The following is a 27,953-nucleotide window of genomic DNA, read 5'->3' as shown; positions in this document are numbered from 1 at the left end:
TATCTGTAGATATGATTTTCATATTTTGCTTTAGAAATGGCTGAAGTCGTTATCAGCAGTTTTTAATTTTTAAATTAAAAAAATAAATATATGTTTTATTGCATTGCATCGTTTTAATTTCGTTATTACGAATAATAATAATTACTAATACCGTTTGCAGTGCTTTCAGCCAATGGCCGCTCGAGTTAGGGGATGTTCAGCCAATCACAGGGCAAAGGGGGCGGGCTTTTTTTTTCTGAACATCCCAACCAGTAAATAATTTAATTTTACGATTCATAAGAGATTATAAAATGATCGCAATATAATAAAACTATCCATTTAAATGTTATTACGGCTTCATTAACATCAGCGGCACCACGCAGGGTTAACCCTCACAGCCGCCCAGCAGGGGGCGCTGTCCGGCGACAGGGCAGCTCCAGCGCTGCGGGTTGGACTGTATTTACTGAACCGCTGAGGCGAAGCTGGGCTCTTCGACGTTACCGTCGAAATAACCGCGGAGTTTCCCCCGTTTCCCCCCCTAAATGAAGACAGGCGGCTAATTAAACACTCAGTCGGTGACATGGACGCAGTAAAAGCGTTTAACGTGGAGGTAAGGAAGACGTTTAACGCCGTTTCTGCGGCGGTTTCTCTCGCGCTTCAGTGCTAAGCTAACCCTCCGCGTCCGCCGATGTGCTAAGGAGTACGTTAACGCCACGTCCCGCCCTCCGCGCGCTGGGATTGGCTGGCGATCGCTCGACTCGCTCTGTGATTGGCCGGCAGCAGGGCTTCGTCGTCAGAGTGCGGGCGACCAGCCAATCACAGGCAGGGCGGGAGTTGTCGCTAGGTCGCTAGGTCCCCTCAGCGGAGCTATTATGCTGGCTAAGCTAGCTGTTATTATTATTAATATTATTATTATTTGTGATTAACGTGATTATTATGTCATATTTGTGGGATTTATTTGTGTAGTCGCTTGATATGGCACTATTAATGAGCGCAGAAGCAAAAAATGCCTTTATATATGTCGTGTATTTCGAGCTGTCGTCATGGTTGCGGTTCGCTAGCTTCAGTAGGCTAGTGCTAGCTAGCTAGCAATTAGCTAGTTAATAACAATTATCATAATTAATAATTATAATGTGTATATTCGCTGCTGGTGGTGTTTGTGCATTAATCCTGTCCTTGCTAGCTGTCCTTGCTAGCTACTTAAAGCAGCAGTCCCTAATCTTAAAAGCAGTGGTCTTGTTTTTGAGAGGTCTGGTAGGTTTTCATGGGAGTTTTCTTGGCAATGTCATGTCTTTATGTACTTCTGCCACATGCACAGTCTCTAAAAGAGGATCCAGCACCATTCGCTGGCTGCCTGAGGAGCCGCGAAGCTGCCAGTGGCCCTTCATCTGCTCATCCACCCACCGTCCAGCCAGAGCAACTGACCATAGGAAACATGCGATGTTCACGTTTATTCCCGCTCTGAAAGGAGACAGCACCACAATCCCCCCCCCTTTTTTTAATTTTTTTAAAGTACTTCTATGAATGAATGATTGATGTAATTACACCTTTTCACCAGAGAGGTCTCTAAATCCCCAAAGCCCTCAGACTTACAGACTGTTGCTTTAATATTCCCTAGCATTTACAGTAGTAGCCGGTACGTTCATATTTTACACTGTTTGAATACATTATTAACTATATGACTGAGATTTTTAACATTTATCTATATTGTGTTGCTGTGACAGCTTTACAGGAGGAGCGAGAATCCTTCTTTCAGTGGGAGTCAATATTTATAAAAAAAAAAAAAAATGCAATTATTTAATGTGATTTTGGAGAATTTCTAATGGGCTGCCAGACGTATATCGTCAAAAGCTCCAAAAAAAAAATTCAACATTCAAGTTGCGATTTCCTCGTAGTCTCATCGTTTTTCCTAGAAATGGTGAAGTCCGGTTTGAGACCAGTGTGAGACTTTGTGAGATTCAGCTCCTGAGAAACAACCCTTGAGTAGTTGTTAAGAATCTGTTGCTTTTTGTATCGTGGTGATATTTTTGCCTCGTTTCCCACCCCTACTCTCGTCTACATTTCCGAGATCATTCAGCAGTCCATGACCGCAGAAGATCTCATGCTTTTCTCATTTGTGTCCAAAACCCCCTCACAGTAAAGCGCTGGCGTTGATCGTCCCTTTTGTCCTATGGGAGTTTAGGAGCGTCACGCTATCAAGGTTCCTCCTCAGACTAAGAGAGAACATTTCTCCTTCGGTTGCTCTATAGGTTTTTGCGTGACGGTGACGATATGGAGGAGGTGTGGAATATGTGGAGATGTGCAGTGTTTAGAGTGACCCTACTGTCTAGTAGTGTTGCACCGATGTTGGCACACAGTATCGATACCATGATACCATTTTTTTTGCAGACTTGGTTCTGAAGCCGAACGTTTAAGCAACCAGTGAAAGCCTGTCATTTACAGTTATTACCGTTAATCAGACATAGAAAGGAACTTTGACATCACTTTTAGAGCACATTTTCTTTCCATGTGGTGATTTATTTTGGTTCTGAAACCAGAAGTTAAGTTTAAAAGTTGGTGCGTTGTGTTTTTTATTATTATTTATTATTTGGCTGAGTTTGGTAAGATTATGCTTCCCTACCTGCAGGTGTTTCTGCACTGTTGCCATTTTTATTTTTCAGCATTGAAACTTTTCATGTGTGCAGTTCAATAACCAGTAAATGTCTTTCTTTCAAGCATATTAGATCTTATTTAAGGGAAAAGGACCTATAACAAGTGGAAAACTGGAGTCTGTATCAGCAGATACTTAAAAATGTGGTATCTGTGCATCCCTACTACCTACTGTTTAGGTACTGGAACCTCTGGTAGATGCTTTCTGCGTATAGATGCCTTGTACATACTTGTAGTGAGCAATGTAAAAAAAAAAAAAAAGCTTCTCATTTATAGCTTACCTTCTCATATTGTGCCTTATTGTTGTACACAATTGTTGTACAGTATAACAGAATTCGTCTAAGGCCTTAAGGGTCTTGCTCAAGGGACCAGCTGGGACAGCTTAAGCCTTGGGTCTTCTACAGGGCTTTTAAAGCTCTAGCAGATTACAAAACGACTGCTTCACAAATCTCACACTTCACCATTGAGCTGCAGATCTGTCTGCGCTTGGTCTGTTTGCTCTTCATATGCGCAATTACTGTTCCACCTTAAATGGTGCTTCAGTATCAGACGTGTGCTAGCACCAGGATGGAGCTGCTGCATAATTTAAGGTGGAAAGTAGAAATAGGAACTTTCCTAAACTCTGCACTTTCCGCACTCAGTTTTCATTGGCTGTTGACGGGAACCTTTTTAGATTGAGGCGCTGACCAGTATGCACTTCTAGGCAAGCTCAGAGTCCACTGACTGGTCAGGAGGCCAAAAATCTGAGTCTGCGCCCCTCACACACTTTCGATTGACTGTGAAACTTGCAGACTCAGCCTGACCGAAAATCAGGGCTACAATAAGGGTGGACATCGTCCAGTGTAATCCCAGCTTTAGTGGACTTTGGAATTGAACCCACAACACTAAGCACGGACTGAGGCGCTGTACATTATAAATTATGTCTAAGTTCATGCCAGAGACGTGTTTCCCAAAAGCAACAATACGATTGGTTATTTATCCCTGTTATGGCCCACCTCAGGTCAGTTATACTCTTTAAGCTCTTTTATTTAGTTCATTTAGTTTGGTTTGTAGATGATTTGATCAATGTGATTGATCAGATTGATCAGCGGTGGTGTTTAGGTGTGTGTACAGTACCACAGGTGACGCAGCGGACTGATCGAGTTCAGCTCAAAGTTCCCAGTGGCGGTTCGACCTCATCTCCTGGACTCGGATTAACCAGCTACGTGTCCATCAGCTTCTACAAGCTGTGGTGTCGAGCAATGCATTCACCTCGAGGTGTTGGTGGCTGAGGAGGTTGTATTTGCTGTGCTAATGTTTTACTCCTGCCTAAAAGGGAGCTTCATTTCAATAGTGATAAATCTGGGACTATTTTTACATGTATCCCTCCACCACTTTAATGATATGCGGTTTTAAAGACCCAAGATCTTCTTAAAACTGTGGTGAACTACGTCTCAGGCAGTGGCTAAGGCGGCAGTTGTCGTCCTTGTCAGTGACGGCTCAGTGCCTAGAGCTCTGGGTTACTGGATACAGGGTTGTGGGTCAATACCAAAGTCCTCTCTTGGTCACTCTTGGTCACTTAAGCAACCGCTCGGTGTAGTAAGCCTCTGTGAGGGGGCGTCTGGGTGCAATCTCCGCCACTGTGACTGGGTAGTCAGGTCTGTTGGTGTAGAGCTATGCTTGATGTCTATTTGGTGTGTTTCAGTAAAGTGGGAAAGGCTATTTTTCCCTTCCTCCGTTTGCTGTCTTGCTCTGTTTGTAGCCACGCCCCCTCTCCAGTCAAACACTCTGGACTAAGCCCTCCTGTTATTGATCATTGTTCATTAAAGTGCCACTATTGCCCAGGGGTTGCGAGTTTGTATCCTGAGCCATGCCGCTTTGCCATCAGCAGCCGGAGCCTGAGGGGGCACAGTAGGTGGATGGCGCTTTCTCCCCTCAAATCCCCCCTACATCTTAAAGCAGTGTTAGCTGGCACAGGCGTCTGTTAGCTGGTATGGTGAAGCTGGAGACCCGATGCTTTTCTCCGAGCATGTCGGCTACCTGCCAATGCCTCAAGACCCGTGATAAGTCCTTAGCCGCCTAGTGTCAGGAGCGGTGCTAGTGCTAGGGGAGCTACAAACAGGTGGGTTGGGTGGTTAGCAGTACCAAATTGGCAAAAAAGGGTTCTCAAAGTGTTCTTTAGTAAACACAGTGGTTCTACGCCTAACTTTAACTCCAACCAATTTATTTTTTGGGTGAGGGGGGGGCTTGGTTTAAGGGCTTGTTGTTTTGCTGGAAAACCTTTTGCAGATGGTACTATATATAGCACCAATGAACCCGTTTCCAGGCTGTAGAACCCTTTTTCTGAGAGTGCACCAGTGTTCACTCCTCAGTCCATATGTGAAAACTAAGCCTGATACTTTCGTTTGATGTGTAGCCCCGCCCACTCATGCATATGTCTGTCTAGAACACGGCCAAATGATCGTATCCCCCCCGTGTGCTTTTAAGAGAGCCACAGTGGGTGGGTGTGTTGAAGTGCCCTGATTGGTGGTGATGAAAGCTAGAAACCCTCCTAACACCGTCCACTCGACTCTGTGCTCTCAGATATGAGGCTTTATCCTCCAAACCTGTGTGATTTGAGCCTCAGTTAGCTGGAACTCTGGCTGTGCTCACTAACTTATATAGGCCTAGCTAGCAGGCTACGAGTCCAAACCCAGCAGAACCGGCACCAGACGCTCGACATCACTCTCTCAGACACCAGGTTTTACGGTCAGCAGATGCTCTCGGCTGTCTGATGCTCGGTGGAGCTGTAGCCGAGCTAGCTAAGCGAAGGCTAGTTTAGAGAGTGGCTACAGGTTCAAAACCACAAGGGAAGAACTTTTAAGTTTGGCTTTCTGAACTTTATGAGGGGCTTCAGTCAGTCAGGCAGAGCTGAGTTAGTTTTGTGGTGATCAGACTGTCAGACAGCGGCTCTTTCTTGGTACAGAGCAGTTCAGCATTAGCTGCTGTTCTCAGACTGACGGTTTAACGTTTATTAATTTTCATGCGCTTTTCTCAGCATCTCAATTAAATTCCCTCCCTCTTTTCGCAGATGCTGTCCATGATGGACATGAAGCCACCAATTTCCAGAGCTAAGATGATGTCCATCACAAAAGCTGGAATAAAAGCTATCAAGGTAAAGGTTATTTTGAAGATTTGATGTTCAGCTTTTTTCCTCTCCAGAGAGGAGAAGTTCTTTAACATCTTGTTTTTCTTTTCTTCCCCAACCAACAGCTTTATAAACATGTTGTCCAGATCATTGAGAAGTTCATTAAGAGGGTATGGTGATCTTTTTCTTGCACTGTTTTTATTTATTTATTTATTTATTTAATATATATATAATAGTATATTATATATAAATAGTGATTGCTGGGGGTCGAGTCCCTAACCATGCCGCTTGCCCTCAGCAGCCTGAGTCTGAGAGAGCACAGCTGGTCATTGGGTGGGTAGATGGCGCTCTCCTCCCCCCCCCTCATTACTCTTAAAGCGATGTTGGCCAGCACAGGCATCTGTTAGCTGGTGACCTGCCACATCGGCAGCAGTTTAAAAAGGCATTGGCTGGCTTCACGTGTATCGCAGGTCCTTATTGGGAAGGAATTGGAAAAGAAATGATTATTTATTTATTTATTTATTTAAAGACTCCAGCCCCTTTTATCTTCTGTTATATCAATCCCGGTCAATGTTTGATGTTTTAAGACGTTTAACACTCAAATCCACAAGACGAGCCTGTCGAAGGACTCCTCATAGGGGTGATGTATTGCCCACACACGTGTTGAGAACACGTAGCTACGTGACACTCCCATCCCATCAGTCATTTATGCCTAAGTTTCTTATCCCGTGCTAATCAGTCATAAGTTTTACCGTCTGAATCGGGCTTAATTGTGTGTTCTGTATGTTCTTCCCCTGAAGTGTGGTCCTGAGCTGAAGGTCCCGGGCCTGTATGTGGTGGATTCCATCATCAGGCAGTCTCGTCATCAGTTCGGAGAAGATAAAGACGTGTTTGGGCCGAGGTTTCTAAAGAACATGGCTGACACCTTCCACAGCCTCTACCAGTGCCCTCCGGATGATAAGGTACTGAGCTGTGAGGACTTTCTCTGTTGCGATTATTTTATCATCTTCTAGTAGGTTCTGAAATCGACAGTGAAGTCTTTGCCCTTTTTGTTTTGTTGTCTCTAAAAAAAAAAGACGAAGATCTTGCGTGTGCTGAATCTGTGGCAGAAGAACTCCGTGTTTGGGATGGACGTCATTCAGCCCCTGCTGGACATGGCTTCGGCTCCAGTCACACCTGTTCTGGAGAACGGTGTTACGCTGGGAGGTACAGAGCCAAGATAAACAGCATTGCAGTTTCTCTGACCTCTTTTACAGCCTGTAAGGGTACTGATCCTGTTTATCCCCATCTGTAGGGTCTCCTGCTGCCCAGCTGCCCTCTGTGTCCGTCCCCATCACTCTGCACCAGCCCATCAGTACCGGAGTTCTTCCTGAACCACCAAACCCAGCAGCTCTCCCTCAGCTGCCCCAGCTCCAGATTCCAGTGGCTCTGCCCCAGCTGCCCCAGCTCCAGAACCCGGCGGCTCTGCCCCAGCTCCATCAGCTGCACCAGCTGCCCCAGCTCCATAACCCAGTGGCTCAGCATCAGCTGCATAACCCGGCCGCTCTGCCCCAGCTGCATAACCCGGTGGCTCAGCCTCCGCTCCAGAACCCGACAGCTATGCCCCCGCTCCAGAACCCAGCGGCTCTCGCTGCCGTCACTCAGTTTTTACAGTCCACTCAGGGCTTCAATGTGAGTGAAGCTTATCTTCATGCTCTTTAATCTTCAAGTTTTCAGCCAATAGTTAATTTTGCTGATAATTATTCAGCTGTTTATTTCTTCTGTTTACGCGCCGCTGCAAAGCACCATCAGCTGCACTTTAATGTATGTGTGTTTATTTACTTGCTTTTTAATGAGCTCATGTAGCAGCATCTAGCGCATCATTACCTTAACTATGTAGATAAGCTACTGTAAAGGCAGTGTAATCATTTCTCATGACTTGTCATGTCCTGTTTGAGTGACTTACAGTATCTTGGTTGCTCTTGCAGCTCCAGCAGGTGCTCCAGACTCTCCAGCAGGGTGGTGCGAACGCCCAGCCAGCTGCCCAGACCTCCGCTCCTGCACAGCAGAAAAGCTCAATCGCTAAGGTGAATACAACTGGACAAACACATCTTAAAGGCACAGTAACGACAGCGTCCTATATAAGACCTAAATATGCAAATGAGCTCTCTTCTGATTGGCTGACTTGTATACTGCCTCAGTCAGAAAACCGGACATCCCTGCTGCCAAAACATACAAACACAACAGCAAACATAGCTACGAGGATTTTGTGTGACAGCCACTAGATATGCATTCTCATTATCCCTCATTATCCCATGAGCTGTGTTCTGATTGGCTGCCTTGTATACTGCCTGGTCTGTTTTCTGGAGGAGGCCGTATACAAGGCAGCCAATCAAGAGAGCTCATTTGTGCATGTATCTGTCTTAAAGGTCCAGTAATGATAGCAGCTGGTTAAAATCTATGTATGCAAATTAACCTCTGATTGGCTGCTTTGTCTACTGCCTCATTGAGAAAACCAATCAGCACAGAGCTCATTTGTGCATATATTGGTCTTAAAGGCGCAGTAGCAAGAGCCGCCTGTTTAATTCCAAGCGATAATCAGAACGCATAGCGTTGCTGTCTCATTTTTGCTGGTTTGTATGTTTTGACAAAAATTAATCTGACTTCTACACATTCAGAATTTCCAGATGAATCGTCCAATAGAAATGCTCCAAAATGAGTGGGAATAAAATCTTGCGTTGACTTCCATTGAACGTTGCTGTTATGGAGAGGTGCGACACCTGACGATAGACGTGTTTTTAATAGCACTTGTGTTTCATGGTTTCTCAGGTTTTGCTGGACCGCTTCGATTACGATGAGGAACCGGACGTGGTGGAGGAACCGATTCAGGAGGAAACGCCTCCCGCTGTCTCAGCTGCTGTGTAAGGAACCTTCTGGCCTGTGCCACCCTATACAGTTCCAGATATCGTCAGCTGCGTCTTGGGGTCTTATGCTTTGCTGCTTACGCTGCAGTAGCGATTGTTTACGTTTGTTTCCTTATTTTTTCCCTTGCAGAAACCTTGAAGCCCTCCAGCAGGCTTTGCAAGCCCACCTTCTCAGCCAGTTATCCAGCCAGGTATTTTTATTTCACTGCTGAGAAGAGTAGTGGGACTTTGTAGTGCCTTGAAATCCTGGAATTGGGCACACACACTTGGAATGAGTGTGGATTCGTGTGAGTGGGAGGACGGAGGTGGGCTGTGTTGAATGTTGGTTCCATTGTTGTTGTGTTTGGTTTGTGTTTTCCAGGTGCTTCCTAACAACCAGCCAGCGCTGCAGAGCCTGGCAGGTCCCCAGTCAGTGACCGGTTTTGTGCAGACCGCCGGGCAGCCTTACCCTGACTTTCAAGTCAGCCGGTCTCCTGGACCCTCCGAGACCATACAGACCCAGAACTACGGCCACATTGAAGCAGAGCTGCCGGTACAGACCATAGAAACGGCTGATGTTCTTTAACGATGTTCTTTTTTTTTTTTATGTGCGGGTTAATCGGTACGTTGATGTTTCAGGACATACCACTGGAGTCCCGTCAGTCCCGGAGAGATGAGAGGGATGCGAGGTACAGCCGGCGGTCGAGGTCCAGGTAAGCTGCTCTCCTCACGGTTCCTCCACCTGTCGGCGTAACTGCTGAGATCCATGACTTTAAGAAACAGCCTGTCCAGTCCTGTTCACCAGCTCTGCTCCGTCTCCGCAGGTCTCCCAGGAGACGGTCGTCGTCCCACTCTCGGAGATCAGGCTCCGGCTCGCGATCGCACAGCTCTAGGTTTCGCCGCTCGCGATCTCGCTCCAGGGAGCGCCGGAGGGCGTCTCCAAGGCGCAGAGCAGAGGACCGGCGAGCAGAGGACAGGCGAGAGCGAGATCGGAGGCATAAAGGTCTCCCGCCCATCAGGAGAGAAACGCTCAGCGGTCAGTGACCCCTTACCGCCTTAAAAATGTGTCCGTAGCTTTTAGGGCTGAATTACTTGCTTTGGTGATTTGTGTGGAATCTTATTATTTATATATTTATTTACTTGTTTTTACTTGTTTACCTTTTTAAAAATGATTCTTAAATAATAAACCTCTATATAAGACATATGGGACGTCTCTAAAAGAAGAAATATCTGCTGACGTAAAAAATAAATAAGTAAAGAAATAAAATGATCAGGTCAAAGGTCATGATTGATGATGCATGTTTATAAGGTCTGTGTGTGTTTAATTTGTGATTTTGAATGTGTGTGTGTGTGTTCAGTGTGCAGCACGACCCTGTGGATCGGCCAGCTGGATAAGAAAACCCAGCAGCAGGACATCACCAGCCTGATGGAGGAGTTCGGACAGATTGAATCGGTCAACGTAAGCCCTGATTTTTTTTTTTTTTTTTACATACTCACATTTTGCATTTAATTGGCCTGAAGCTTCTTTTCTAGTGTTTCAAGCTGGGGATAGATTAGCTTTACGTAAGGAGACTCAATTGGCGGCTCATGTCTGACCGTTCTAATAGCCTTAAAGGCTCATTCAATCTCGACGTTAAATACGGTTATGGTCGGAACTTCCTGCCCGTACTCATTTCGTCCACGTTTGTGCAATTTTGCGAAAGCTTAAGGATTCAGACTGAAGAAGGCAGTACCACAGGAAACCATGGGGGCAGTGTAGCCAATAGTTCCAGTGAATCACGGCCAGTGCCTATACTCCCTTTACGTATGACCGTTTAGTCTGCTTGGCTGACTTTAGAATGGGAGCAAACGTCTTAGTAATGGCTCGGTCTTTGGGATGCCACAGCCATACGTAATCAGTCGTCCTTTAAAGTGTAAACAGAGCTGTATTCAGTACAGGAGAGGATCTGAATAGTAGTTTAGTAGAATCTGTAGCTATTGTGATAAATATCACTATCTCTCATGATCTAGTATCTTTACCATATCGGTGTCTGTTAGCTACCATAACAGAATAGCAGTTAGCGTTGTCCTCCAAATGTGTTGAGCTCCAGTGGTGTCGCGTTAGCGGCTTGAGGGATCGAAAAGTGATCTACATGCACTTCTAACCGATCACGATCACGATTTCATGCTCCCACTCAGATGATTCCCCCGAGAGGCTGTGCCTACATCGTCATGGTGCACAGACAGGACGCCCACACAGCCCTGAGCAAGCTCAGCAGAGGCAGCGCCCGAATCAACCACAAACCCTTCAAGGTACCGTCTAGTTTTCTCCTGTACGGTTTTCTGCGCAGCGCTTCATGGACTCGAGGGAGGCTCAGTCATGCGCCCTGTTGAGTGTCAGGCGGCCCTTCGCTCACTTGAGAAGCTCTTCTGATCTCTGTGGTTAGGTCGCGTGGGCTCTGAACAAAGGTGTAAACTCGCGATTTAAGAAGTACTGGGACGTGGAGCTGGGAGTCACTTACATCCCCTGGAGTAAGCTGAAGACTGCAGAGATACCGGCTCTGCGAGAGGGAGGCACGCTGGACCAGGACACCTTCAAACCAGGTAATAAGGTCAACAGGGCCAGCGTTGCTAGCAGTGATCACACAGTGTCCAAAATGCGCCAGGCTTGTGTCGATGACGACTCTTATTATTAATTGTGTATTTACCCGTCATTGTGCTGACTCTCCTCTCCTGCAGAGTGGGCACCAGTGCTGGGGGACCTGCTCAAGCCCGTCGGAGATAATGGTGAAAGGCCTGAAGGAGGAGAGGGTGAAGAAGCTGCTGCTGCTGCCGCCGCCGCCGCCACCGCTGCCGCCATCGTCGCGGCTGGGCCACAGGTAAAAGCTGAGGGGCTTCCCTTGGAACTCCGCAGGGTTTCGCATTGTATTATCTGCTCTCTCTCCACTGCTTCTTTTGCTTTTCTTTTGGGAGGCGAAGTGTTTACCTACGTGTCGTGCATGCCTTATTACTGGCTTACTTCAGGAAGGTCAATAGCGTCTCCTAAGAGACTCTCCTTCAGAATGATGAGCGTTTTTTTTAGCCGTTTTCAGATTGAAAGCAGCTTCAGCGAATTTAAGAGTCTTCTGCAACGCTTGGCTGCAATCTTAGCGTCAACAGATTTCAAAATCTTGAAACTTTTAATAAAAAAAAACAATTCAGCGTCATGTTTGACTTTTCTTTCCCCTCAGTGTTTTCCTATGGTTTTTCCGTGCCATCTCGCACCTCACCATGCGTAGTGTCCCATGACAAACGGAGGTCCACCCTCTAAACCCTGTCCAGTCTGAAATTTGAATGAAGGGATGAGCCTGGACTTTCGTCCAACCGACTTTCCTTATTTATGGCATACCTCGTTTTACCACTCTCTCGGCAAGTAGCAGGACAAGAAGTCATGACTCTTCCCTGTGTGATTTGCACTTTTCTCACCCCCCACATGATCGTATGCAGGTTGGTTGGGTCTAATAACTTAATTTAAAGCAGGAAAGGAAATGCTGAGTATTTTTATATAAAATAAGTGATGTATAGGTTCATTTCTTATATTTTTAGCGACATACATTTAAACACTGCAGGTGTGTTTGTTCACACCAGCACAAGCTAATGGTCATCTGCAGATTAGCAGCTCTAGCAATAAGTGCAGTAGTGATGTTCACGTTGGCGGACTATTTTCAGGTTCCCCCTCCCCTATACTTAAGGGGCAAAAATGTTAAAAACGGGGCGGGGGTCTTGAATGATACCCATGACTGGGATAAGCGGGACGAGAAATGGGGGATGGAACAGCTCCCCACCTTTTTAACCACCTTTTCGGAAGAATTCTCTGGAAACTCGCAACCAGGTGGGTTTGTGAATCTGCCCAGTCCTTGATGGGCCGTTGCATGAAACCATAGACGGACGTTTTGGGGCCGCCGTAATTATGGTGTTGGGTGTTTCGCTTTTGGAGAAGAAGACCCCCAGTTCATGGTCCGTTGTTCAAATCAACAACCAATGCAAGTATCTGATATGTCGAAGTCTGAACTGCCTGTGAAACTGACCAGGTCCAAACGGCTGTGCGTTAACGGAGTGGACAGAGAAAGATGAGCTAAGTAGCCCCTAATTAGCAACACTGGATTAGTGGCTCATTTGTGGTGTTAGACATGTAAATAAATAAATAAACAAATGAACTCAATCCTCTGCAGGAAGCAAACATAAATATAAACGCTTTTCGGCAGATTTTTGGTCGTTTTTAATCCTTTAATCCTGAACTTAATCTGCACCTGTCACATGTTCATTCTCCGCGGCGAATGTGAGAGAAATAAAAGTCTCAGCTGGGTTTCTCGGCCATAACCTTTTGCAAGTGTTGGGTGTTCATCTGAAAACCGAATCAAAGATTTTCGGGGGTCCGAGCACTTACTCACTGTTCAGAAGTCTTTGCCTGGTCCTAACGTAGGCTAGAATACACAAACATGCTGAATACTGACTGTGGTTGAAAGTGTGTGGTATGCTAGGCTACTGTCGGATGATGATTGCATGGGCTCACTTCATAAATTTTACACATGCATCACTGCAGGGCATCGGACCAAACTCCGAACCTTGTCAGCTGTAAATAAACAGAAGTCTGTTCTGGGTTCTTTTGTAACACGAGTTTACAGACATGGCCTTTTATCTTTTTATTAATTCATTATTGAATTCATTAATTACCACAATAGCTCATGTAGCGCTGCTACAGCCAGACTGCTCAGCCTGTCCCTTCTTTAATACATCAGACACTAAAGACCCATTGGTCTCCCTTCAGTCCCCATGTTGATGATTCGTCACCCAGTCATCGTGGCGGAGGAAGGGACTGTTTCAGTGGTCGATGGTAGGTAATTCTTCAATATTCTTTCCCAAAAGCAGCCTCCTGTTAGCCACGTAGCATTGGCATCACTGCAACAGTCGGCGTGAGGACTGTTCCTGCGGTGCTGATCATTTATAAATAAATAAAGAAATAAAGAAATAAACAGTTAATAGTGCAAATATTGGGGGGAATTTCTTTTTATTTTATTTTTTTATTTTTTTAAGTAAAGCCTCAGCTTTCAGCAGTCGTGATCTTTAGAAATGCCCATAACAAACCCAAGTGCTGACGAGGGTCCTTGACTGATGTGTAATGGAATATTTGTGACCTTATACACTCGGAATAAAGTATTAGCAGTTTTTCTCTAATTCAGACCTTGCTTTTGACCCCCAGGGGCCACATTTGGTTTGGTGGTCCCCGCGGCCATTTGCTTACATCTGGTGTACGTGGGTGCAGACGGTGGGAAAGCTTTGTGAGAGGTAATGCGACGCCCAAATGAGCTGAACAGAGAGGGGGGGGGGGGGGGGGGGGGAACCTTTTTCTGCTTGTAACCCAAAATTGCTCGTCTGCGGACGCCTCTCGGAATCCCGGATTATCGATGTGGCGTGGCTGAGCCGCCCCGCGGTGCTGTGGAGCGTTCCACTGATGGGAAGGTAACCACCCATGCGCTCCACGCTATCATGAAACTTGACAAATCTGGCCCACGCCTTGAACTAGTGCCTTTAGCGTAGCATGTGGGTGTAGTTCAGGGGTGGAGGGCCAGGAGATTTGACGAGAGGGTGGCGAGTAATAGCTTGTATATTTACCTACGTCGCTCGCTGCTGCTGCTGCCAGCTAGCGGGTTTATTCTCTAGCAAGTTGGTTGATTTGCTTCGCCAGTTTAGGTAGATTTTTAAGAATCGCAGCGAATCCCGTCAAAAAAGTCCATTAATTGTGTAGATTTGGCTGAGATTGCGAAGCGAAACCGCTTTTAGCTACTTTTTAGCTAGCTAGCAATCTAACGTTACTGATGGAGGCCGTGTCCCAATTGCGTTAATTAATTACTAACAGTAGTTGAAGTGTGTAGTTACAAATAAAAGAGTCAAGGTTTTGAGTGTGGTTGCGATAATTGGAGAATTGCCCCTTGAATTGCCAACCATGTGCCTCATTTGTAGCAATGGGGTCAGTGAGTGCTAATCACTTCACGGCAGACGGGACTAAGAGCTTTATTTTATTTAATTGTTATTATTATTTTTTGTAATAACGTACATGGATGCTGTTTCAGAGGTAGCGGCATTAAACACTGGACCTCAGTTGTCTACCATGGCTACGTGACCCCAGCGGCAGCTCGGGAACAGTAATACCAGCGTCTCATTCTGCCCGAACACTGACTGATGTAGAAAAATGTAGGAATGTAGGACAATACAGGTAATTATTACAGGTTAGCAAACCAAATAGTGAAATACCTCGTTCTGCTGTCTAGATCGGAGTGTGTGTAGCCTCGCCGGTTTCACTTCTAATCTGCTTAAATCCATTTCAGGTTGATTTTCATTGGCTGGCCATGACCCCGTTTTGCCCCAGCCTGCTCACCCTGTTAGAAATCCGTTTGACTGAAGGCCCCAATAGCGGCCACACGTCCAGTCGGTCTGACTGCTAATCCAGCCCTGTATGAGTAAGTGCACTGTAAGGACAAAAGTATTGGGACACCTGTGCATTCATTGTTTCTTCTGAAATCAGGGGTACTGAAAGGGTCATTACTTTCTAATCGAAGCTCCTGGGCGAGAGGTCAGAGGTTTTTTTTTTATCATTGAGTTTGTAGCCGTTCCCGTTTAGGTAATACAGGAAATCCTACGCCTGATTTTAATAAGCTTGTTTTTTAATAGTCCGTATGTTCTGAGCCGGAACGCTGCATCAGCGGCAGTTGGGGTAGAGGCGGTGGCTGGCTTTACGTGTGTCTGAGGAGACGTGCTAATCTTCAGCCTCCTAGCGTTGGACGGTTTAACGGGGACAGGGTAATTGGCCTACCGAATTGGCTAGGAAAAGTTACGTCACCGCTAATAATGGTCCTAGCTGCCAGCCTCTTCTAATGACTTGGCTCTGAAGCATCACAGCCTCAATTTACTGCAGCGTTAGCTTTAGCTAACCTCCGCTATCTGAACCATCCATTTCAGGTACTGCAGCTCTATTTTCATTGGCTGGCCATTAAACAGCTTGGCCCAACCCACTCAACCTATCGGAAATCTACATGGCCGAGGGCCCCCCTAGTGGGCACATGCATCCAGTCGGCCTGACAGCCTATTTTCTCCTCTAGGGTCGGATTAGCAATGTGGACAAAAGTATCGGGACACCTGGTCGTTCATTGTTTCTTCTGAAATTAAGGGTATTAAAAAAAAAGAAAGAAAGAAAAACGACCCTCATGCTTTTGTTGGAGTAAATGTCTAAGACTTTCTACTAGATATTAGCGGAGCATTGCTGTGAGGATTTGATTGATTGATTGAGGGTGTTGGATGATCTGCTCATTATTCCAGAGAACGCAGTTCTTGCGCTGATCCACAGCTCAATACTGGGGGGGTGGGGGGTGGTTCATATCCCTGTAGCCCACGCTTGGCATTAGGTATGGTGCCAATAGGGTTTTTTTTTTTTTTTTTCTCAGGGGGGCCTGAGTCCAGCCCAGTTCCCCCTATTTCCCTGCAGGACCGGAGTTCACTCACCCCTGCTGTACAAGGACTATAGACAAGCTCTGTGTGTGTGTGTGTGCATTTGCACATCTGTGCCAGCAATGAGTGCAACTTAAAGTAGCTGAATGCATTCATTAGAAGGGGTGTCCACAAACTTTTGGACACGCAGCGCACCGTGACATGAATTTGAGCTCATTGTGAAACCTAAAGGACTCAGACTTCCGGCGCCGGACGAGTCTCGGCTGATTGGTCAGGTGTAAGGTAAGAAGGGCCGGGCAGGGCCGCGCTCCCTCACTAGCTGCTAACCTGTATTACGGACGACGGAGCTGAGGGTCGACTCCGGGCTCTCCTGTACCCTGTTCAAGGAAGCTTTGGCGCCGGGCTTGGGACCACCTTTCGTCTCCTCGAAGGAACCAGAGAGGTGGTAAGGCAAAGCTCTCTTTCGCTCTGGTTAGAAATCACTCGACCAAGTGTGTGTGTGTGTGTGTGTGTGTTGTGGTGGGACTGCTTGCGATAGGCCGTGTTAAGTTCTAGATACCAAATTTACATTCGTTAACTTTCTTTTTTACACTGCAGCCTCACGGATGAGTCCACATGTTCACAAACATCCAATCACAGCTAGCTTTTATTTTCTGGCCTAATTTCAATTATTAAGAAATATAAAAAAGCGCCCCCTGTAATTTACACACTTCAGATTTAACCACGAGCCGAATGTTTCCTTTTAGATCATCGGATCTCAGCTGAAGTGTGCTTTGAAATTGTGGTGGGCTTCCCAAATCATCCCAGCCAGACCCTGTATGCTGTGTACAACCCAGATGGGAAGGGTTTAACCCTTCCTGGTCCAATCACTGACCCTGGTGGGTTTCCATGTGTGTGACTTTCTGCCTCCCCCCCAGCTAGCAGAGAACTTTCCTAGAAAGTTCAGCAATTCTTTTTATTATTATTATTATTTTTTTTAAAGGTTTCTCTAAGGTTAGTCGGTAACATTAATAGAATGTTTATTACACAGCATTCCCAGTTAGACAACACTGTGGAAACATCTGAAGTAACGTTCCCAAAACTGAAAATGCAATAAATAAAATACATTGAATTTGATTGTTAACTTAATAATTTGAGCATTTATTTCTATAATAATTAAATAAGAAATAAATTATAGAATGTAATATGTTCTGAATTTACACTGCAAATATATAAGAGTTAAATGATGAACCTGCATTATTTGTGTTTACTAAAATATTTGTCTTCTTATTGTGGGAATAAACTAATAAACCTAAAAAAAAAAAAACTAAAAAAAACATAGAATTAGCATAGAGTTAATGTTCCCTTACCAGTTGTCTCCAGTTTTATACCAGGGTGATCAGAAGTTATTATCGGTAAAATGCTGGATCAGACATCGGAAGCTGGAAAAGTGAACAAATCGTGAAACGACGCGCTAACAATGCGTGAGGTCCAGTGTTCACGCTCGATGAGATCGGATTTTCTCACTTTCCCCAATAATACAAGCTCATCATTTGCTGCTCGGAACAGACCGCGAATCGCCTGCATCGAGGGAGCAGGAGGAGGCCTCGTCTTGCAGCTGATGTCCGATCCGGTGGGAAGGGATTGAGCCTGACGTCGGACGCCTAACGTGATTTCTGTTGAAAATGGCACGCTCGCGTAACCGTGGCTTCAGAAAACGCTCTCTTTACAATTGTGTTGCATTAAGAGGTCAGGAGCCATCACCTCCAGCTGCTGTGTCCGATCACAGTGTGTCCTGGATTTTTCTTTTTCATGCGCTCGAGAGAAATCCGATCTCTAAAAAAACAAACAAACAAAAAAAACCCCACCTTGTTGATACAAGGTATGACCAGCCTCTTGGATTCTCCCTCTTAGTGAAGTGCTTCAATGTAAAATTGAGCTGATAAGCTTTTCTATTACAGTCATGTCTAATTACTCCTAGTGTCTGATTACTGCACAACAACACACAGAGTGATGAGTAGCAATGGTCCAATAAGCCAACCCTCATCCTGTTGAAAGGGACTGAAATTAGAACACTGGCTGTGACCTTTTAGGGCACTATTGAGCACATCAGCTGCGTCCGAATCGGAAAGTGAAATTTTAGCGTAATCTTTGAGAGCACTGTAATCTCCCACAATGCACTGGAGGTTTGTAGCGAACAGCACAGCACCACTGAATGTGGAGCTGAACGTACAGCTAGTCTCTGGACGCCACAATGTTCAGCAATTTTCCATGTAGTTCATTAACAGTAGGTTTAGGTTGCTCAACAACGTAGCAATTTTTCCACGAACAGCACAAAGCTTTACCGAACTTTCACTAAATTTCCGTACACGACACGGTCTGGTCCTGGTCTTTACGTATTTGACCTGTAGCAGTAAGTAGTAACAGATGCTGTTGGCGATACGTCAGTAGGATTTCGGGGAGGTTCATTTATGGTAGCCGTTGTCAAGGCAGCAGAACTTCACCTATTCATGTTGCACCCACTCCAACATGTCCGGTTAAACCCATCGACTGACTGTGTGGCCTGACAGAGCGACGTTAGAGCCTGGAACACAGGGCGCTGATGCCCTCCGAGACTCATTAAAGCTCATGTTTCATCGTAGTACTGTCAGTCCAGAAACAGTAAGTGTTTGTCTTCATTGGAGCTCTGTAGACGGCAGGATTATTACTCTGCATTAGTGTTCTACTGTCCAGTTGAGTTATATTTGATTAAATGTGAGGGTGTAGTTATAAATGTAGCTCTAACTGGGTGTAAGGTTTTAAATGTAGTTATAAATTGAGTTCTATTTGAATGCAATTTTATAAATGTAGGTCTATTTAGGTGTAGTGTTCAGTTAATTAGAGGTGTAGTTTTATGTGGATAGAGAATTTTAAATGTAGTTGTTAATTGTAGGTTGTAGTTTGATTTGGTTGTAATGTTATGAATGTAGATCTTTTTAAAAGGAGTTGTGTAAAATAAATGTATGTAATAAATATATATATTTAGCTGGAGTTATAAATGCAGATCTGTTTAGATGGAGTTATAAATGCAGATCTGTTTAGATGGAGTTATAAATGTAGATCTGTTTTTGTTGGAGTTATAAATGCAGATCTGTTTAGATGGAGTTATAAATGTAGATCTGTTTTTGTTGGAGTTATAAATGCAGATCTGTTTAGATGGAGTTATAAATGCAGATCTGTTTAGATGGAGTTATAAATGCAGATCTTTTTAGATGGAGTTATAAATGCAGATCTATTTAGATGGAGTTATAAATGCAGATCTGTTTAGATGGAGTTATAAATGGAGTTATAAATGTAGATCTCTTTTTGATGTAGTTATAAATGCAGATCTTTTTAGATGGAGTTATAAATGCAGATCTTTTTAGATGGAGTTATAAATGTAGATCTTTTTAGATGGAGTTATAAATGCAGATCTTTTTAGATGGAGTTATAAATGCAGATCTGTTTAGATGGAGTTATAAATGTAGATCTCTTTTTGATGTAGTTATAAATGCAGATCTGTTTAGATGGAGTTATAAATGGAGTTATAAATGTAGATCTCTTTTTGATGGAGTTATAAATGTAGATCTCTTTTTGATGAAGTTATAAATGTAGATCTCTTTTTGATGGAGTTATAAATGTAGATCTGTTTAGATGGAGTTATAAATGCAGATCTGTTTAGATGGAGTTATAAATGTAGATCTCTTTTTGATGGAGTTATAAATGCAGATCTGTTTAGATGGAGTTATAAATGGAGTTATAAATGTAGATCTCTTTTTAGATGGAGTTATAAATGCAGATCTGTTTAGATGGAGTTATAAATGTAGATCTCTTTTTGATGTAGTTATAAATGCAGATCTGTTTAGATGGAGTTATAAATGGAGTTATAAATGTAGATCTCTTTTTGATGGAGTTATAAATGTAGATCTCTTTTTGATGAAGTTATAAATGTAGATCTCTTTTTGATGGAGTTATAAATGTAGATCTGTTTAGATGGAGTTATAAATGCAGATCTGTTTAGATGGAGTTATAAATGTAGATCTCTTTTTGATGGAGTTATAAATGCAGATCTGTTTAGATGGAGTTATAAATGGAGTTATAAATGTAGATCTCTTTTTAGATGGAGTTATAAATGCAGATCTGTTTAGATGGAGTTATAAATGCAGATCTGTTTAGATGGAGTTATAAATGCAGATCTGTTTAGATGGAGTTATAAATGCAGATCTGTTTAGATGGAGTTATAAATGTAGATCTCTGTTTAGATGGAGTTATAAATGCAGATCTGTTTAGATGGAGTTATAAATGTAGATCTCTTTTTGATGTAGTTATAAATGCAGATCTATTTAGATGGAGTTATAAATGAAGTTATAAATGTAGATCTCTTTTTGATGTAGTTATAAATGCAGATCTTTTTAGATGGAGTTATAAATGTAGATCTTTTTAGATGGAGTTATAAATGCAGATCTTTTTAGATGGAGTTATAAATGCAGATCTTTTTAGATGGAGTTATAAATGTAGATCTCTTTTTGATGGAGTTATAAATGCCGATCTTTTTAGATGGAGTTATAAATGCAGATCTTTTTAGATGGAGTTATAAATGTAGATCTTTTTAGATGGAGTTATAAATGCAGATCTGTTTAGATGGAGTTATAAATGGAGTTATAAATGTAGATCTCTTTTTGATGTAGTTATAAATGCAGATCTTTTTAGATGGAGTTATAAATGCAGATCTGTTTAGATGGAGTTATAAATGGAGTTATAAATGTAGATCTCTTTTTGATGTAGTTATAAATGCAGATCTTTTTAGATGGAGTTATAAATGCAGATCTTTTTAGATGGAGTTATAAATGTAGATCTTTTTAGATGGAGTTATAAATGCAGATCTTTTTAGATGGAGTTATAAATGCAGATCTGTTTAGATGGAGTTATAAATGTAGATCTCTTTTTGATGTAGTTATAAATGCAGATCTGTTTAGATGGAGTTATAAATGGAGTTATAAATGTAGATCTCTTTTTGATGGAGTTATAAATGTAGCTCTCTTTTTGATGAAGTTATAAATGTAGATCTCTTTTTGATGGAGTTATAAATGTAGATCTGTTTAGATGGAGTTATAAATGCAGATCTGTTTAGATGGAGTTATAAATGTAGATCTCTTTTTGATGGAGTTATAAATGCAGATCTGTTTAGATGGAGTTATAAATGCAGATCTGTTTAGATGGAGTTATAAATGTAGATCTCTGTTTAGATGGAGTTATAAATGCAGATCTATTTAGATGGAGTTATAAATGCAGATCTGTTTAGATGGAGTTATAAATGTAGATCTCTTTTTGATGTAGTTATAAATGCAGATCTATTTAGATGGAGTTATAAATGAAGTTATAAATGTAGATCTCTTTTTGATGGAGTTATAAATGCAGATCTATTTAGATGGAGTTATAAATGAAGTTATAAATGTAGATCTCTTTTTGATGTAGTTATAAATGCAGATCTTTTTAGATGGAGTTATAAATGTAGATCTTTTTAGATGGAGTTATAAATGCAGATCTTTTTAGATGGAGTTATAAATGTAGATCTGTTTAGATGGAGTTATAAATGTAGATCTCTTTTTGATGAAGTTATAAATGCCGATCTTTTTAGATGGAGTTATAAATGCAGATCTTTTTAGATGGAGTTATAAATGTAGATCTCTTTTTGATGTAGTTATAAATGCAGATCTGTTTAGATGGAGTTATAAATGCAGATCTGTTTAGATGGAGTTATAAATGTAGATCTCTTTTTGATGTAGTTATAAATGCAGATCTGTTTAGATGGAGTTATAAATGGAGTTATAAATGTAGATCTCTTTTTGATGGAGTTATAAATGTAGATCTCTTTTTGATGAAGTTATAAATGTAGATCTCTTTTTGATGGAGTTATAAATGTAGATCTGTTTAGATGGAGTTATAAATGCAGATCTGTTTAGATGGAGTTATAAATGTAGATCTCTTTTTGATGTAGTTATAAATGCAGATCTGTTTAGATGGAGTTATAATTGCAGATCTGTTTAGATGGAGTTATAATTGCAGATCTGTTTAGATGGAGTTATAAATGCAGATCTGTTTAGATGGAGTTATAAATGTAGATCTCTTTTTGATGTAGTTATAAATGCAGCTCTATTTAGATGGAGTTATAAATGCAGATCTGTTTAGATGGAGTTATAAATGTAGATCTCTTTTTGATGTAGTTATAAATGCAGATCTGTTTAGATGGAGTTATAAATGCAGATCTGTTTAGATGGAGTTATAAATGTAGATCTCTTTTTGATGGAGTTATAAATGCAGATCTGTTTAGATGGAGTTATAAATGTAGATCTCTTTTTGATGGAGTTATAAATGTAGATCTCTTATTGATGAAGTTATAAATGTAGATCTCTTTTTGATGGAGTTATAAATGCAGATCTTTTTAGATGGAGTTATAAATGTAGATCTCTTAGATGGAGTTATAAATGTAGATCTCTTTTTGATGGAGTTATAAATGTAGATCTCTTTTGGATGTAGTTATAAATGCAGATCTGTTTAGATGGAGTTATAAATGCAGATCTGTTTAGATGGAGTTATAAATGGAGTTATAAATGTAGATCTCTTTTTGATGTAGTTATAAATGCAGATCTGTTTAGATGAAGTTATAAATGGAGTTATAAATGTAGATCTGTTTTAGTGCAATGTTATTAATGTAGTTCTATTTGGTTGTAGTGTTAAGTTAATTATAGCTGTAGTTCTATGTGGATTTAGAATTTTAAATGTTATCATTGTAGGTTGTAGTTAGATGTGGAGTTGTAACTGTAGATCTGTTTAGATGAAGAGTTATAAATGTAGTCATAAATGCAGTTCTATTTGAATGCAGTGTTCTAAATGTAGCTCTGTTTGGATGTAGTGTTAAATATAGGTGTAGTTTATGTAGATCTAGAGCTTTAAATGTAGTTTGATTTGCATGTAATGTTTTAAATGTAGAGTTATAAATGTAGATCTATTCAGATGGAGTTTAGATCTGTGAGTGCAGTGTTATTAATGTAGTTCTCTTTGGGTGTAGTTTTAAGTTAATTATAGACGTAGTTCTGTGTGGATATAGAATTTTAAATGTTATAATTGTAGGTTGTAGTGATTTGGATGTAATATAAATTTAGTTCTATGTGGAAGTAAGGTTATACATGCATATTAATTATAATTGTAGTTAAAAATGTAGTTCAGTTTGATGTAGTTGTAGTAAATGTAGGTATAATATGATGTGGTGTTATAAACAGGGTTGTACCAGGATGTAAGTTATACATAGTTATATTTGATGTTATTTACTTGAAGGCTTTATTATAACTGTAATTATATAATGTATTATATATATATATGTAATTGTACCCTGTATTTGTAGTTATGTATGGTTATAATGCAGCTTTTTTTTTGGAGACAGTGTAATAATATTTAACGTAGTTAAGCAGGCTGTAAATATTGTAAAATCTGTATGTGATGCTATAAAGGCAGCCGGGCCGGCCACAGCCGGGCCTCTCTTCTCTCTCTGTGGTGTGAAAACATCCGTAATAAAGAGCTGGCGTCTGTTTTCTAACCTGTTTGGTGTAACAGGGTTGCCAGATTTTGTCCGACTCCTCCAAACCCAACTTGTCTGACTTGCATGAGTTGTTCAAAACAAGCAAGTCAACAATCTTTTGCAGTTAGTGTGAATGTGTTAGTGTAACCACTTATTCCCAGTATTCCCAGTTCCCACTCTTTCTCTGACCAGTCTCTGTGTGCTTATTATTATTATTATTATTATTATTATTATCAATATTAATAAAGAAATTAAGCGCAAATTTGACATCAACTGCTTTCTGATGGTGCGTTTCTGCTGGAAATAAATGAAATTTTCACCGATTAGCCATAACATTAGTACCAGGTGAAGTTCCATGACGTGAAAAAAAACATGGATCATGTGGTTCCAGTGGTTCCAGTCAAGCGGTGGATCCTCATATTAGGCAGCAAGTGAACAGTCGGTTCTTGAAGGTGATGATGATGATGGTGTCAAAAGCAGGAGCAATGGTCAAGCGCAAGAACTTTGACAAGAACCGTGCTGTGATGTTCTTCTAGACGAGCGGGTCGTAATCTCTCCAAAACATCAGGCAGGTCTGGCTAAGAGTTCTTTGGTATGCAGTGGTCAGTACCTACCAAAAGTGCTCCAAGAAAGGGCGGCCGGTGACCGGGGTCATGGGCACCCAAGACTTATGGAGGCCTTGTGGAGTCCATGTCTCGAATGGCCAGGTCTGCTGTGGTGAACCTGCCCGATATAAGGCAGTTGGTATTAATGTTATGGCTAATTTGTGTGTGTGTGTGTGTGTGTGTTTTTAATAACATTCATATATATACAGTCTTCAACACCACCACTGTCCATCCTATCAGCTCCACTGACCATATAGGAGCACTCTGTAGTTCTATAAGTCCAGACTGTGTCCATCTGTTTCTCAGCAGCCTCCTTTCACCCTGTCCTTCAACACTCAGGACCCCACAGGACTGACCACCACAGAGCAGATTGTAGTAAATGGATGGAGGGTCAGTCGTTCTCAGCACAAGCTACCCAAATACTACCTACCTGCTCTGTGGTGGTCAGTCCTGTGGAGTCCTGACAGAACTGATGGTTGTTCATTAACCCAGAGCTCTTCATCTTCATCTACATACAGCAGGGAGACTGGTCACAGACTGACCCTATGGACAGTTCACAAAGTCCTGCTGGAGTAATGTGATCAGCGGCCCACTGGAGGGCACTGTTTCACATGGGTTGCTGATGTTGGTGGTCACTAATGTCAGCAAATTCCTGACCATAGACAAGGTTCTACCTCAGTTCCGCAAAAACATGCACCCCAGCAGATGGTCCCCCAACAGACCCCTGGGGCATTGCGTCAGAGAGAGGTGTTCCCCGTGATGAGGCTGGACACTTGGACCAGTTCTAGTTTTGTTGGCGCAAAAACTGACCCCAGACCACCACTTTGTCTGCTAGAGTTCTGTAAAGAAATGATCTCTAGCGCTCTAGAGGGCGCTGTTTTACTACTTCTCTGTGATCCTGTGGGAGTAATGCTCGGTTTCTGCCACTAGAGGCCACTGTTTTACCTCTTTTCTGTAGTCCTGTAGGGGTAATACTCTGCACCGACCACTAGGGGGGCAGTGTTTGTTTACTGCGTGGTGAATCCGTCCTCCTGGGATGCGGCAGGTCCTGGTTTCTGGTAGTGATTGTAAAAGTACGACACGTAGGAAACTCTTCACCTCTCTTCAGTCTCCTCATTTCCTCAAACTGATCTCATGTCCCTTCCCTAACTTGTCCGTCTGTCCGTTGGCTGCAGGTGCTTGCAGTGAATGCAGATGTTGCGAGGTCTCCTGCTGCCGGGACCCCCGCTGTAACAACACCCCCCCTCGCGCACACAGGTAGGAAACCATCCTTAAGCAGTTGGCGAGAGGCCTCACTGCGGCATTCCCTCGATTGTCCTTCCGCCTTCCTCTTAATATTGACCTCTGATCTGCGTTTACAGCACCTGAGCAGCCGGAGGTTCCCTCAGCAAACCCGTCCAAAGGCACCGAGAACCAGGCCGACTCCCCCAGAGCCCTTCTGACCACCAGCCCTCCGGCTGGGACCCTTGTCGGAGCGAGGCCAGGATCCTTGCAGCAACCTGCAGGACCCCTCCTTCCATTTGGCCATTCTTTCCCCAGCAACGCGCACCCCAGCGTGCCTCTAATGAACGTGCCACCAATGCGTATGCCCCAGGGTCCCATGTTTAGAGAGCGACCACCGCGACCCACTGGACCCATGGGACCTGTGGGACCCCAGGGACCTTTGGGGCCTCCTGGCAGGTTCAGGATGCCCATGCGTGGCCCACATGAAGACTTCCCGCACCCCAGGGAGGGGTTCCAACCACCTAGGGAAAGGTTTCCACCATTGAGGGAAGGATTCCCACATTCAGGACCTATGGAGGAGGAGCACTGGGACCAAGGCCCTTTCAGGAACGACTGGAATGATCATGGGCCCAACAGGGGTCCCGAATGGTTCGGAGACGAGCCACCGTTTAGGCGTGGAGGTTGGGGCCGAGGTGGCCCGAGGGGACGAGGGCGCTTCGGAAACTGACCCCTCCGCTTCCTCAAAGACTCCCAGAGATTTGAACCAATAAACATGAGCCTCAACAGGGTGTCAATGAACTTTGCAAGAGTGTGGCATTGCGAGGTCACGTGTGCCGGGGAACAGGTCGGTCAGCACACGTGACCTCAGAACGGCCCCCTTTCAGGAAAGTCCGCTTTGGGAAGTGACTTTAATCCCCGGCAGAGACTTGGACGGGCTTGAAAGTAGGCGAAGATGCTTTGGGATACATATGCCAGTCTGAAGTCCCGTGTGCCAGTGAACGTGACCGGTGGTCCCACGTTTTCTTGAGTCCTGTTTTTTTTCCTTCAACTAAAGTCTTATTTAACTTTTCAGAATTGCTATATAAATATGGGTGTCGTCCTCAGGTCATGTGTGCCCAATAAACAGGACTGGCCCTAAATGGTCAGGTTTGACTTTTTATTCCCCCCCCCCCCCCCCCGCCCCGGCTGTGAACTTCAGGTCCCAGTGAACTTTGCAAGACGTGAAGGTCACGTGTGCTCTGAGGTCACGTGTGCCGACGACGCGTCTAGGTGAAGAAATCTGGCCGCTTAGGAAGGTGACCTCAAATCCCCAGAGGCCGAGAGTTTCAGGGAGTTGGGAGCCGGCTTGAAGGCAGGTCAAGACGAAAGGGCTGCAGTAGAAATGTCGTTACCTTGGAAATGCCTACGTAATTCTGGGGTCACGTGGGTTCGTTTCCAGAGTTTTCTACTTTTCCAAAGAACCCCAAGACTGTCGAGTGCCGTTCTAGGTTAAACCTGTGCCAAACCCAAAATTGGGCTTCAGTGATCCGGTTCTAGATTCTTCTGTAGTCCCACAGGTCTACTCTGTCTGTAAAAATATGATCCTTGTTTAAATAAATGTAGTTCAACCCCAAGGTCACGTGTGCCGACTGGTGCGTTTGGCACACGTGACCTTCAGAATGAGGAGCTTCCGTGTGGAACGATGTGATCTTTTCAAGTCCAGTAGTCGTCGGACGGAGGATTAAAAATGGAGAACTTGCTGTTAAACCTAAAAAAAAAAAAAAAAAAGTCAATCTGAGGGTCACGTGGGAATCCGAAGGTCACGTGTGCCAGTGGCCTCATTTTTTGGTCGAAAGTTCAGATATGATGTTTCTAGATATTTTTCCACTTGTCCAAAGAGTCCCGTTAGCTTCAACGTAGGACTGATGTAAGGCAAGATGTTAAAAACACAGTTGCTTTGGGATTGAGCGTGAGATTCTGAGGTCACGTGGGTCAACAAATGTGTCTGGACAGGTAAACAATTCCTCAAAATTCTTGGTGTTTTTGGAAACTGAAATTTTGAGCCTTGAAGCTTACAGGTGGGGCACGATCCAGATGTTGGTGTGGAAATATCACAGGTTTGGGAGTGCTTGTGAAATTCTGGAGTTTGCATGTTTATACCGATCTCACCCGACTGTTTGGAGGGAGGAGGATCCCAGAAGCCCAGGCTGTTCTACTGTCCCGCTTTTGTATGGAAAAGTCGTCCGCTTTTTATTGGACAGCGGGGTTCTTCTGTTGTGAGCTCACTGTTGGTTTTAGTAAAATATTTTTCTACTCCTCTGGTGTCGTCGTCCTTCTTTCCTACCACAAATCTCGTATTGTTGCTGTTTTGCATTCACTGGTCACTAAAACCCGCTCATTTACATATGTCCACCCATATAAACCCATACTGCCTTCTGAACAAGGCCCAATACAGGCCAGCCAGTCAGAACAAAGCTCATTTACATATTTCATAA

General features: G+C 43.3%; 1 protein-coding gene across 1 annotated transcript; it reads left to right on the top strand.

Moving 5' to 3' along the window:
• Positions 1–427: 427 nt before the first annotated feature.
• Positions 428–27,743, top strand: LOC140565043 (SR-related and CTD-associated factor 4-like). The gene is made up of 18 exons (XM_072690790.1): positions 428–589; positions 5,678–5,761; positions 5,860–5,904; positions 6,535–6,696; positions 6,811–6,940; positions 7,029–7,405; positions 7,702–7,800; positions 8,543–8,634; positions 8,768–8,828; positions 8,999–9,169; positions 9,256–9,329; positions 9,441–9,652; positions 9,975–10,075; positions 10,795–10,908; positions 11,043–11,199; positions 11,335–11,474; positions 25,431–25,512; positions 25,617–27,743. Exons 1-18 carry the CDS (start codon positions 560–562, stop codon positions 26,204–26,206), a joined length of 2,721 nt encoding a protein of 906 aa, XP_072546891.1. The 5' UTR covers positions 428–559; the 3' UTR covers positions 26,207–27,743.
• Positions 27,744–27,953: the final 210 nt, after the last annotated feature.

Source organism: Salminus brasiliensis, chromosome 11 (assembly GCF_030463535.1).
Source record: "Salminus brasiliensis chromosome 11, fSalBra1.hap2, whole genome shotgun sequence".
NCBI classification, from domain to species: Eukaryota; Metazoa; Chordata; class Actinopteri; order Characiformes; family Bryconidae; genus Salminus; species Salminus brasiliensis.
This window is presented reverse-complemented; position numbering and strand designations above follow the sequence as displayed.